Raw genomic sequence first — 13,681 nt, 5'->3', positions numbered from 1 at the left:
CTTCAGTTGATTCCTTGTTCTCAAATTGCCTTTGCTGTGCTCCTCAGAACAGAGTTCATCAAGATATCAATATAAATGGGATAGAACCTAAATGCTAAACTCCTGATTTAACACGAAACCAGCTACTAACCTCATTTCCTACCTTAACCGCGGCTATGTTATTCTCGTACGTCAGCAACCTAGAGGGCATTTATCCAGCAAAGCCTTTCGGAGGTTCTCTGCCACATTTGAGTCCTCCCTCACTAAGCGTAACCTGAGCTTGAGAGCAGGCTATGTATCAGTATGTATGAGTGAAGTGATTCGATGCGTTATTAATCTTCTTCTCGGCCATTTACGCACCATTTTTTTTTATTGAATCTTTTCGACTGGACGTTCACCGATAGATGTCAGAAAAAGCTAAAAATTACCAATATCGTTTTAAACCCTGAAATATAGATATTTACTTATTTAAATATATTTATTTTCAAAAACAAAAACAAAAATACTCAATAACACAATCAGAGATCCAACAGTCTCCATGGCCCGTAAAAATTGGGCAACTTACAAAAGTAGAAACTGGCCCTCGGGTCGAAAACATCACAACACCACCTAGCGCTTGGTCTTTCTTCTTTTTCAATCTTCGTTTATCAGAAACTAAAGAACGACAACTAGCCTATGCCAACGGCATAAATTTGCTTTATTACTACAATAACAAAAAATGCCAGGAAACGCCAAACACTAGATGGTTTTGGTGATTTTCTGTCGACGTAAGCTACTCATACATTTTGGGTGTGATTTAAAAAGTTTGTCGTCAAGACGATTCATCTTCTTTTAGGCCGCATTTGATAGGTTCAAACAAAAGGAGATGGTAAAAAATGAGTTCATTAAAGAGCAGATGAATAGTTCGTCCATAACTATTCACAGTTTCAGAAAAGGACACAGGTGACCAAAATCACTTTTTTACAAAGGGTGAGGGGTTACAAAATGTTTCCAACGTTACAGATGTTGAAAAAAAGGTCATTAAAGACGTATCCCCCCCCCCCCCTAAAAAAAGCTATACAATTTTGCAACTTTGTTTTAAACGGGGGGGGATAGGCCAAATTATCTTGTCGATTTGTGTTATATATGATAGAGCCTAGATGTCTTTGTAGCAGATCAAGATAGAAAATTTTGTTTAGAAATGTTTCCTTAGAAGAATTTAGAGCCCATTTTTTTCCTTCAAAAGTATGGATTTGGCATTAAAGATATATAGTAAACTCAAGAAGTGATTTCTTCTCAAAAACCAGGGGTGATATTTTTAAACAGAACCCCTATTTTACATTTTTTTTTTCTCTCTATTACATCACTAGACTGTTTATTAGAAAGTTTGTACCCTTTCATCACTTTTTTTTAATTGACGTCACATTCTCAAAAAGTACGGTTGGAGGGCAAAACCAGGCCTATGATTATTCTTCTATCCCTTTCATCCCACTATCAATTTCAACAAGAAGGCAAGAAGGTTGCACCTTGTTTGAACCAAAATCATGCACAAAGTTGGTCCAAGGCTTCTCCAGAACTCATCCTATGCTCCCGAAATTCTTTCGCAGCAAGACAAGCTTTTCGAACAGTGTTGTAGGTAGAATCATGGAAGAGTTTTCAATCAATATGAATGGAGACAAAAAGGCAGTGCTGCTGGCCTCAAGCACCCACCCTGTTCTGCCAGTTTTTTCTTCAGAAAGGCAGACATGTTACACTTTGTTTGAAGGGGAATCTTCAAAAATTTTAAATCTATGTTATTGGAGGCATGAAATGGGCCCGTGGCCGATCGACTATCCCCATACACCTCCCACCACCAATGACCAGCAGAAGGATAGGTATGTACTACCATATTTGAATCGGAATTACATAAATATGTTTAATTACCACGGTTGGAGGGCTAAAGCAGTCCCAAGGCCCCTCCAACTTTATAGCACTAAGACCAGCGTATTCAACCCCTTTTTGAAGCGGAGAGCCCCAATTTTTTTTTATATGTACGACTAGAGGACCAAATGTGTCCTTCACCCTTCAGACACTCCCCCCACCATCTCCTAAATTTAACAGAAAGGGTGTAAATTTTACTCCCTTTTAAAATAAGAAACGTACAATGATTTTCATTTTGTATGAGTTGACGGTCACCGCATATGTAATCAAAATACCTAGTATCTTTTTATGAAATTCATCACTGTTTATTAAAAGGATTTATCCCTATATGAACTTTTTATTTATCGCCATGGAAAGGCAGAGCGGTCTTCAACATTGTCATGACCTCGGCAGCAACACCCCCGCCCCTCTTTCAACCAGCTTCTCAGCCGAAAGGTAGACATGTTGCAACACAGCATTAGGCGCTACGATTTCCCGTAAATTTTTTAATCGCACAAATAATAATTTTTTTTTTTTTTTTACAATACCAAAGAATACAGATTTATTAATTCAGAGGACTCGGAATAACGCCAAAATTAACTATATTGTCCAACCCTGGTGGAATAAATCCTCTATTAATTTATACATATCAGTTGCTATAGCAATCTTTTTTCAGATCGAAAAAGAATCCAAATTCCAAGTGGGAACCCTACTGAAGAATAAACCCAACAAAACCTCATCCAGAAATCAATTTATTTGGTTCTCATCAAAAACGAAAACAAACAATTGATTCCAATTACATTTGGTGGACTTGCGTCATCCATTTCTTCCAGTTGGCGAGCGGGCCATGGTTGGGCCTGTACTTAACGTTTGCACCATCAGGTTCGAGCTGGTGATTCTCCTTCATCTCTTCGTAGACGGGCCGTTCGAACTTAGTAAATCCCCATTTCTTTGAAACATAGATCTAAAAGCAAAGAATAGAGATTGTGAAAAAAAAAAAAAAAAAAAAAACTATAGGAGTCAAAAGTAAAACAAAAAAAAAATAAATCCAATTTAGCAAAATATTCAAAATTGACACCAACATGGACAAAAAGTAGCTATGAGTAAATTTTGAACTAAAATATGCTTCAGTTTTCATGTAAAACTAAATAACAATTTAAAGAAGCACACATCGGGAACTTATGTCCCAATACCATCTTCACATATTTTCTTATTCTGAGCTAGGTCCACGTTAGGGATGAAATGAAGCAGTAAAATAACAGCCTTCTTGAGGTTGTGTAGCAGTAAAATAACAACCAAAGAAACCTGAACGTAAAATTAAGAGATATGTTATTAGTTGTGTCCGAAAAACAAACCTGAATCCCGACATGGACTATTTTCAGAACTTTTCTTGTCAGGAGAGTGAAATAGGCAGTTCTTCAAAGACGAATTGCCATTGGAAATCTCCTCAATTATCTAGCACTAACCTTTGTCACTACTCTATAGATAAAGTAGTAAATTTATGTATAGTGCTCTTCTACAACTCAACGACAGTATTCAATAAACTTGAGTTGTTGATGGACGATGACTCAATTAATTTCTTCGACGTTACTGGCTTTACGTCGAATTTACGACGTAAAGCCAGTTACTGGCTTTATTTAATAGTGGCTATAATGTAAAGCCAGTTTATGGCTTTATATAATAACTACGACGTTACTGGCTTTATTCCATTAGGAAATAAAGTGAAAATATATAAATAAACAATTTAGAAAGTAGCTGCCTAGAGTTTAGAAACAACTAACAAAAACACGAAGTTCACGGTGATAAGGGGTCGGCATAACCGTAATTTGAAGTACACCTTCCAATAAAAGATTCAAATCAAATATAGAATGTTTTATAGAAGCTGCTACTGGAAACCTCGGCCCCCCCCCCCCCGTCCCTACGAACACTCTTTTTACACTTTTCCTTTCAGAGCTAGGTCAAACAGTCATATTATTTATAATTAACAGCAAATTTTAAATAGTAAAAGGCATAAAAGAAATTGACAGGTATTTTTTTTTATTTAGCCGACGATGAAACATTTATGTTTTTAGACAATCCATTTCCAAAACTGAACAAAGGAATTCCAAAACTGAAAATTTCCAAAATTTTTGGAAACATTTCCAAAACTGAACGAAGGTCAAAGGAATTGACAAAACAAAAGAATATCTAAAACACGTTTTGTTGTCAGGAGGGTGAAATAGGTGGTTGATTGAAATCAAACCACCATTGGAAATCTCCTCAATTTTCTAGCACTATCTTTTGTCACTACTCTATAGATAAGGCAGCAATGCTATAGATAGTGCCCTTTTCCAATGGGTCGAAGATGGTAATTTAGCAATATGAGTAGTTAATGAGTACTTGGCTGAAATACAGGCGAAAAAAAATAATTTATTAGACAATATTGCTGTTGCATTTATAAATAAAATACAAATTTATAAATAGATTTGAATGTTTCTGTCAAGATTATAAAAGAAAAAAATAGTAAAGAGAAAGAAGAAAAAAAAATATAATGGGCCAGAACACTTCAAAGGGTCAAAAGACCTACAAAAAAATTTATTCCAATGAGAAAAATGAATTTATGGCAATATCAGAAATGGCAGTATCCCAGATAGGTTTTGCCGTTTTGACTGGGTAGATATTTTACTAAAAATTTGAGCCCAATAAAGAGTGAACAACGGTGTCAATCGGGGGGGGGGGGGAGATTTTGAAAATATCTCTTTAATAAAAAAACAGCAAAATTACCCCTCCCAACATCTTCGTGAATTGACACCACTTACAATGAAGCCATAATATTTTTGTTTCACATAGACAAAGCGTTATCAAACAGAAAATTCTTTTTTCACATTTAGTTTTATCAAAAAGCTTCAACTTTTTACTCTTTATTCAACTTTAACTCTGTAGACCTAGGCCACTTGTAATCTTTTTATTGTTTAACTAGCCAAAAAGCCAATCCGAAAAAAGGCACAAAAAGACCCCCCTCCCCCATAAAAAAAGAAACACTTTCTAAGAAAATAGCGACGAAGACCACACTGCCTTTCCATCACAAACAACAAAAGTACGAAGAACAAAAGGGAAATCTTTTTGTAAGACAGTGGAGATAATTTGAATGAATATTTCGGCCCTATGTCCAAGGGCCGTCCTCAGCAAGACAAAAATATATAAAAGAAAATCTTACAAAAAGATTTCCCTTTTGTTCTTCGTACTTTTGTTGTTTGTCACTTTCTAAGAGTTCTGGAAGAATAGTAAAATAACCATCTTCTTGGATAAAAAGTTAATAGGCATCTTTTTAGTTTTGCTCGAAATACAAAACACAATTTTCTGATACATCAGTTTCCAAAACTGAGAGAGACTTTAGTTTTTGCCTTCAGGAGGGTGAAACAGGTAGTTTATTAAAATAAAACTACTATCGGATTTCCTCATTTGTATAGCACTACCCTTTGGCACTATTCTGTAGATAATGACGTAATTTTGTATATATAGTAATCTTCTGGGTCAACAACACTGCTTTCCGACTTTTATCCGAGACGAAAATACTTAAATATATCTTCTTCTTCTTAAAATGCCAAGCCTTCTGGAGTCCACTTCGGTCTCTTTTTGGCTTCATGACGATTTTCAATCTACAGAAGGGGTGATGGGTCAGGAATAAGTCATGCTACCATCTATGTGAACTACTCGCAGATATTATTATATCTTAAGAAATCGAAAATACTTCTCCTAATGTTGATTACTTCTTGCTGGATGCAGTAACATTCAAAAATCAGGTGGTTCAAGGATTCTGGAAATGAGTTGCAAAATCTGCAATATGGGTCGGTCCGTTTATGCCAAATAAACTCCTCTTTCCTCTGGATCAAAGAGTTGGTTTTGATTCTATTATAAAGAATGTTATCTGCCCGTGATGAAAATAAGGATGGATTGGGCATTTTTGTTTTTGAAGGAATTCTTCTTCTGAGTATGTCTCTGAAGGTCTGGGCCTTCAAATTAGGATTAATTGGATTATTCAAGGAGCTACTAGCTAGCTGGTCTGCTACCTCATTATATTTGATGCCTTGGTGGCTGTGGATATGCTGGATCTTAACTTCAATGAAGCTATTTTGGAGACTGATTAATTGATCTCTGATTGTCCTCAGGTCTGTGTCCTTAGCACTCCAATGGATATCATCAATGAGCTGAAGGACACCTTTGGAGTCTGAGAGCAATACTACTCTTTACGAAGCTGGTGGGTTAATATTGATGACCTTTAAAGCCTCTTTTATTGCCGATAGCTCTGCAGTGAGGATGGAGGTATTGTCTGGAAGTCTGGTTTTTATATTCAGTGTGTAACTTGGGATAACAGATGCAGAGCCACATTTACTGCTTTTAACCGAACCATCAGTGTAAATTTGGAGAGAATCTGGATACAAAGTGGTCATTTCCTCATGAAAAAGTGTCTGTATTTGGATTGGCAGGTAATTTATTTTTTGCAAGGGTATCAACTCTAGTGAAACACTTGGAGGTGACATTTGCCGTCCTGGGGGGACAAGGAAATGACTGAAACAGGGTGAGTCAAGTTTCCAAGATGGGACAAGCTTGTTAAATGTTTTCCATGACCTTATAGATGTCAAACTATGGGAGATACCATCTTTGGCAAAAGTGAGCTTAAAAATATCATGCTCATAACCCATAGCTTGTATCGTGCTGTAATATTTGATGATCAACATATTCTGTCTTTCTAAAATAGAGGGCAGGTCGGTCAAGTGTTTTACTTTGTTAGAGGGGCACTGAGCATGAAGCAGTAGAGAAATTTTGCTAGCCATATTTTGGATTGTTTCTAATTTGGCATGATTAGTGTTACTACATTCTCCATATGCTTCAGTGACATACTCAATCTTTGAACAAATAAACCTCTTGTAAAAATCAGAGTATTTTTGGGCAATTAGCCTACTTTGACCCTGCCAGTCGCTTAGGGATGAGTAACCTGTGCATACATGAATTTTTTACACAGTTGATTTGATTTTGCCAAGTCAGTCTTGGATCCAGGTATACTCCTAGAAATTTAGGGGCTACAGCATATTCTATAGTTCCACATTATTAACTAATAATTTTGGTGGTATGACGGACTTTTTGTTGTGGAATATGATTGCATTTGTCTTAGGCTTGGAGATAGGTAGGGAAAACGCAGCAGAAAAAGTTGCTAATTCATATAATGCTAAGTTAATACTATTGGCAATAATGTTTAAATCTTTACCTGCTGACCAAAGAACTAAGTCATCTGCAAATTCAAGCTTGGATATTGAATCACTGCTAAACTGAAGCTCACTAAAAACTAATAAGAACAGAAGGGGGCTGATTATGGACCCCTGAGGGAGCCCAACATGCAATGTTGAAATACTAGATATGTCATTTTGCACCCGGACCTTGTATATTCTTTCAGGTAAGTAACTGAAAAGGAACTTAATAACTCCATCTAGAAGATCCATCCCTTTCATAATTTGACACATCCAATACATACAAACATAATTCAAAGCTGATTCAAAGTCAACTAAGACTGTTATCATGATCTCACTGCTATTTATGGCATTTCTTGCAGCTGCTTCAAGCTAGATTACATTGTCTACGGTATTACGCCCCTTACGGAAGCCAGCCTGGGAATTGGGTAGAATTCTATTAATTTCCACAAACCATTCTAACCTCCTATTTAGCATCTTTTCAAAGTTTTCCAAGCACTGATAGTAGTGAGATAGGCCGGTAGGAATTGATTAAATCTGGAGGTTTGCCTTGTTTTCTAATTGAGATTATAATGGCCTGTTTCCACATCCTAGGGAATATTTTTGTAGTCCATGAGTAGTTTCTCCTGCATTTATGATCCATTGGGTACTTATTTCGTCTTCTCCTGGTGCTGAAGAAGAATTAGACGACCTTATAGCCTTCTTTAACTCGGATTTGGTAAACATACATACAAATTCCTTCTTGAAATTTGTCTTCTCATGCAGCTTGCACACTCTAGGCTTTCCTTTATGCACTCTGAAGACCTCTTTGTTGAATTGAATCGCAAATGCTTCAGTAATGTCTTAGCTAGTCTTTAAAGTGGATTTCGTTGCTGTAAGACAGGGGATTTTTGAATAGTAAGTTTTGTTATTGCCAGCCGTTAGATTTATGAATGACGGCATTTTACTTGAAGGGACATTATGGTCAATTTTGGATGAAAAGTCATTCCAAGCTGAGTGCTTGGCTTTCAAAACTGTTTTCTTTACTAAAGCTTCAGCCTTGCTAAGAGCAACAAAAGTTTCTTGGCTTGGATGCCTCTGGAAATTGTTTCTTGCTTTCTTTTTACTTAGAACTGCATTTCCGCAGTCTTGGCTCCACCAGATTTTGTTAGACTTCTTTAACAAAGAATTAGACATTTGGTTAGAGAATTTCTTGATTGAGTTTCCTGCTGCTGTTAAGAGAGTGTCACTTAGTTTTGTGGCTTTAATTTCAATATCTTCTTCTAGCCTGATAGTAGAGTAATCAGTGCTATCTAATATGTTTTTGAAGACGGTCCAGTTTGCTGTCTTCAGATTGAATCTCATAGTTGGTGTAACAGGAGTGTATTTTGCTGTATAAATTTCGATAAGGGTTGCAGTATGGTCGGTCGGAAGATCTGGGACAAGAGAAATCTGGATTTGAGACTGAAGCCATGTTGGACCAATCTGCAAATCAATCGTTGATGAGGTATTACTCCTGATATTGTAGTGGGTGGGGAGGCCATGGGAAGTTAGAACTGTGAAATTGTTAGAGGTGAGGATAAACTCTTCTATAATCTTACCCGCAATGTTGGAGTGTACACAATTTTCTCATATAGAGCTATGAGCATTAAAGCCACCTAAAATAAGAGTGTTTTAATCTCTTGTTTCTTCTTCAAGCACGGTTTTAATATCATTGCTGCCATTGGGATTGTAAAAGGAAGAGACTTTTAAGGGATGTCTATCTTGGATATTTAAATTCACGCTAACACATCAATCTCATTCCGGTACCCTCTCGGGGCTATTGCCGAATGCGATATATCCTTTATGAGAAGATTGCTACTCCGCCTCCTTTCCTTCTGGTTAATCAATCCTTTCTATAAAAATGGAATCCAGGTATAATTACTCGTCTGAGACTTTACATTTGTTTTCTGGAGGCAAAGAAGATGAATATTATAGTTAATAATATATGCGATAAGTTCATGTAGTTTTAAAATATATCGAGACCTGATAGTCCATTGCAAAATCGTAAAACTATTCATGGATGGTAATTATAATTTCCTAGTTTGCTTCTGAAGACAGAAATTTTGAGTTATCATTACCTTTTACTAAGGGAGCATTGTCCCTCCGTAGTTTGCTTGTCTTTTCTGATGTCTCTTCCTTAAGATCAGAGGAATGATGACTTGAGAGGGCCTTGGTTCTTTGTCCTCTCTGGACTTGTTTTAATACTTCTTGAGAAGCAGGAGGTAAGGCCACTCCATTTCTAAGTTTCTCAAATTTAGTGTTAGCTTGTCACCAAACTTGTTGGCCTAGAAGTGTGGTAATTGCTTACCTTGTGAGAATAGCTTTGACTTGCTCTGATTGTCCAGAGGTTGAGATGAGGTGATTTAGAGTCAGAAATATGCCCAGCTTTTGGAATTCAGAACTGTTCATCTGATGAGTAGCTTCAAGTGTTGGAACTGTGTTTTGATTTTGCCAGGTCTTACCTTTGGCTAACTGGGTTATTCCTGGAACATCTACGCTATTGTTATTACCCTTGAGGGCGTTAGAATAAGAAGTGCTTGCATAATGATAAGCTTGGATGTCGGGGGTTTTCTGCACCTCCTTAACTTGGGTGGGGACAGCACTTGGTTTTAGAGTCTTGGGTATTTTTGCAGCAACGATTGAGAAAGGAATGTTTTGCTCAGTTGAGATTCTGAGAATGTCTGCACGTTGATGGTGGGTGTGGCATAGATCTTTTTGAAATACACTGTGCCCTATGGTCTTACAGTTTTTGCAGTACGGCTCAGGAGCAGGACAGGATGTTGAGTTATGGTTGTCTTTTCCACATTTGGAGCAGGAAGGATTTGTTTGCTGGCAATTGTTTTTAGTGTGGCCATGTACATGACATTTGATACAGTATAAAGGCTTGGCCTTGTAGGGCTTGAAAGGGGTTTTTTGCCCATAAAGATATACATCATGCTTGAGCTCTGTTTTCATCGCAAGATTGACTTACTCGGCGTCAGGCTTTCTCCATTTCTTTTGTTGAGCCTAGTCATATTTGTGATGGGAAAAGTTCTTCTTGATGAGTCTAAAAGTTGAGATTTGTTTTCTTGTGATTCCAAAGAGGATCCATTCCACGAAATACGTATTGGAATTTCTTTTCTCTGATGAGTTTTGTGGCTTCAATTCCTGAGTTAGTAAGCTGAATTAAGCTAGAGTTTTGAATTATTATATCTATTCCTTCAGTATCTTGGAAATAAAGTTCTGCCGTGCCTGATTTTTGAACACTAAATTCAAAGTTACCTCTGGCTACTTTAAATATTACTTTTCTGATTAATACATGATCATATGTTACAAAAGGTGTTCCGTTTTTCTTTTTAATTGTTAAAATATGATAATTTAGAGCAGTTAGGGATGGTGGAAGCTCTGAGATTTTTCGTTTTCTTGCTGGTGACTCAGTTTGTTGAATACTAGAATTTCCTGGGGTTGATTTTACCGGGTTATTTTCCTTGGTTTGCCTCTGCTTCTTTTTGGGGCTTGCTGGTGCTTTTGGGGGAGATCGCAGCATCTTTAAAGCTTACTCAGCAAGGGAAGCGTTGATCCCTGCTCACCTGACCCCTGCAGTTTAAGGGATTTTACTCCTGGCAGGTACACCGGGACTTGCGGCAGGTGACTACCCCTCTTCTGCTTGCTTAGTCAGTGAATCGACACTAGGATGCAAATTCACCGACTTTTTGGTTGAATTCTCGGAATCGCCCAAAAGAAAATTATATAGGCAACTTCGCAGCGGCAATAGCGACAAAGAAAATTCGAAATCAGGAAACGTTGAAGTCTCTAGGGAATTACACTTATATATCACCGATTAAAAACACATTAAACACAATAAAAATCCAAGGTAAATAAGTATAATATAGCACTTTAGAGTCTTTTAATAAGGATAATAACACACTAGGTTAGGAAAAATGTCTGACTCACAATTTGAGGCAATAATCTACAATTTAAATTTCACAATAACACATGGGTTTGTTGATCAATAGAAACTGAAAGTGAAATTGACCAAAATCTACTTAGTAGAGGAAGAATGCCTCCTACAAACAGGCGTGCAATCTTTTTAATGATAAACTAGCCAAAAAGCCCCGGTAAATATCCCCCCCCCGTGGAAAAGAAGGCCTTCCAAATTTAAGAATTTTATTTGAGTTTAATTTTTTTAATTTCTGTAGGGGAGAGGAGTTTTGGTACTTGTGTATTATGGGCAACTCACTGAAGTTTACGCTTTGTTAAACTCAAGAACAAACCAGTTTCTTCGTTAGTTTTTTTCCGCTTAGCGCGAGACAAGACAAAGACAAGTGACAGAATATATGGGAAATATATAATTTGGGCTATATATTTGCACAAAAGGGGGTAAAGTATTTGGATACTTTACTTACCCCCAAGTATTTGGGGGTAAAGTATTAAAGTATTTCTTTTCCAATGACCGTTTTTCCAAGTATTAACTACTATTATTAGGTTAATGTAATGTTTCATGATGATCACTGATCAAAGTTTATGTTATTTGTGCCTTTCATTATGTTATTTTACTATGTTCATGGCCATATATTTGGCTTTAAAATACACTTTTCTATCTAACTAATATGCAGAATAATTTTACCAAACACATTTTGCATGCAGACCCGCTATACTTTATTCCCCCCCCCCTAATATGCAAATCTATAGCCCAAATTTATTTCTAAAGTAACGAAGAAACTAACGAATAAACTGGCGTGTTCTCGAATTTTACACAGCGTAAACTTGAGTGAGCGGCGCATAATACAGAAGTACCAAAATTCCTTCCCCCCAATAGAAATTAAAAAAAAATAAACTCAAATAAAATTCTCAAATTTGGAAAGCCTTATTTTCCACGGGGGGGGGGGGGTATTTTCCGCGGGGGTAAACACCTAGAACCATAAAAAATATTGCGAAATCCATGCCTTAAATATAGAATTTAATTTCGACACCACTAATTTTCAAAACCGAATAAGTATAAAAATAAATCAATGCATAAAACAGGAGACAATCAAATACAGCTTTTATTGTCAGGAGAGTGAAATAAGCAATTCTATAAAACCAAATTGCCATTGGAAATCTCCCCAATTATCTAGCATTATCTTTTATCACTACTTTACAGATAAGGTAGCAATGGTTTAAACATTGCCATTATCCAAACACTCAAAAACAGCAATAAAGCATTGCAAGCAGTTAACAGATGCTTGGGTGAAAAATAGATGACAAAAATAATTTTTAGACAACCCTGCCTTTGCATTTATTTTCATGTTCCAACGTGACAGAACAGACGACACTGTGGTACCACCCTAAAACTTTACTATTTTATATCAAACAAAACAGATATCTGAGAAAATCACTGTTTTCAGGCATTAATAGACCTAAGACAGGTCCAAAGGGAAAAATGTTTTGATGTCCTTGGTAGTTTAAAATGCGATCTATGTAAAAAGTTATACTTTTGGCTATTTCAATTATACTGAGGGCAGTACAGTGCTATAAAGATGTCAAATATAATTATACAAACCAGAAATCATAGGATACTCGTGGAGAATCACTAAATTAGTCAGAAGTCAGTTAAGTGACAACCCTGAGTTTTGGTATGGTTATATAAACAAGCAATAATAAATTCTAAAATCATGTAATTTTCCTTCACACATTAATAAATGAAATGTACCTTTTGGCGGCCTGGGAACTTGAATTTAGCACGACGGAGTGCCTCGATAATGGGGGCTTTGTTTTTATCAGCAGAACGGATTGAGATAATCGGCTGACCAATGCGGACTCTGGCGACAGTGCCCTGAGGCTTACCAAAAGCCCCTCTCATGCCAGTTTGGAGCCTAGAAGAATTTTCTTCTAGTTAGACATTAAGCAAGTTAGACATTAAGTCGTTAGATTTTTATAAGCTTTTGCAGTTGGAAAGTTTACTTCAGAAGTAGCTGTTTTTTAACGCTAAAACGAGACAAAAAATTACAATAAAAACTATAACTACTACTAACAATTCACTACAGAGCCAAGTCAGATGAGGTCAAGACTGCTACGCGCACTCCTTCACAATAATTAAAGTCAATAATCCCCCTCACCCGCCAAAAAAAAAAAACGTTATGAGAAACCACACCATCAGGATTAAGTTCACTTTCAACATTTTATGGAGGTTTCCATTGCATATTTTAGATTTTAGCAAAAAAGACGAAAGAAAAACAACATTACTATTCAAATAAATCTAGTAGTTGAACTCTGAGACAAGATAATCAAATTTTCTATAGAATGATTAAAGCAGGTTAACTGAATAATAAAAGATTGATCGCTATTGCTCGCAAATAATATTTTTGTGTTAGTTTTTTTTATATAAGTATTATTTAGCAATTTTCAGTTGCAAGTATTTAATTCTCTTTTTATTATAAGAAAAGTAATTCAGTAACCATTGCGATAATTTGTCCTTGAGTTTCGGTAGGTATAGTCACTCTGGATAATACTTAATGGAACCTCAAAAAATGGTGCAAAATACGGGGAAATTCCGGTAATAGAATTTACCTAGTTGGCACAACTACGGCAAATACACATTGGTAATAGAAATTATCGTG

General features: G+C 36.4%; 1 protein-coding gene across 1 annotated transcript in view; it reads right to left on the bottom strand.

Annotated features, from left to right (window-relative positions):
• Window positions 1-2,596: 2,596 nt before the first annotated feature.
• The window catches only part of RpL10 (ribosomal protein L10), a 75,842-nt gene continuing 64,757 nt past the window's right edge, over window positions 2,597-13,681 (bottom strand). The window contains exons 4-5 of the mRNA XM_089085971.1: window positions 12,775-12,937; window positions 2,597-2,821 (exon numbers count right to left, since the gene is read on the bottom strand). Coding sequence (XP_088942097.1) covers window positions 2,654-2,821; window positions 12,775-12,937 — 331 coding nt within the window. The 3' untranslated portion in view covers window positions 2,597-2,653. The remainder of the gene's footprint in view (window positions 2,822-12,774; window positions 12,938-13,681) is intronic.

Source organism: Artemia sp. Qi Xiang Cuo, chromosome 3, assembly GCF_049724085.1.
Source record: "Artemia sp. Qi Xiang Cuo chromosome 3, ASM4972408v1, whole genome shotgun sequence".
In the NCBI taxonomy this organism is placed as follows: Eukaryota; Metazoa; Arthropoda; class Branchiopoda; order Anostraca; family Artemiidae; genus Artemia; species Artemia sp. Qi Xiang Cuo.
Note: the sequence above shows the minus strand (reverse complement) of the source record. Positions and strands in the feature narration are given on the sequence as shown.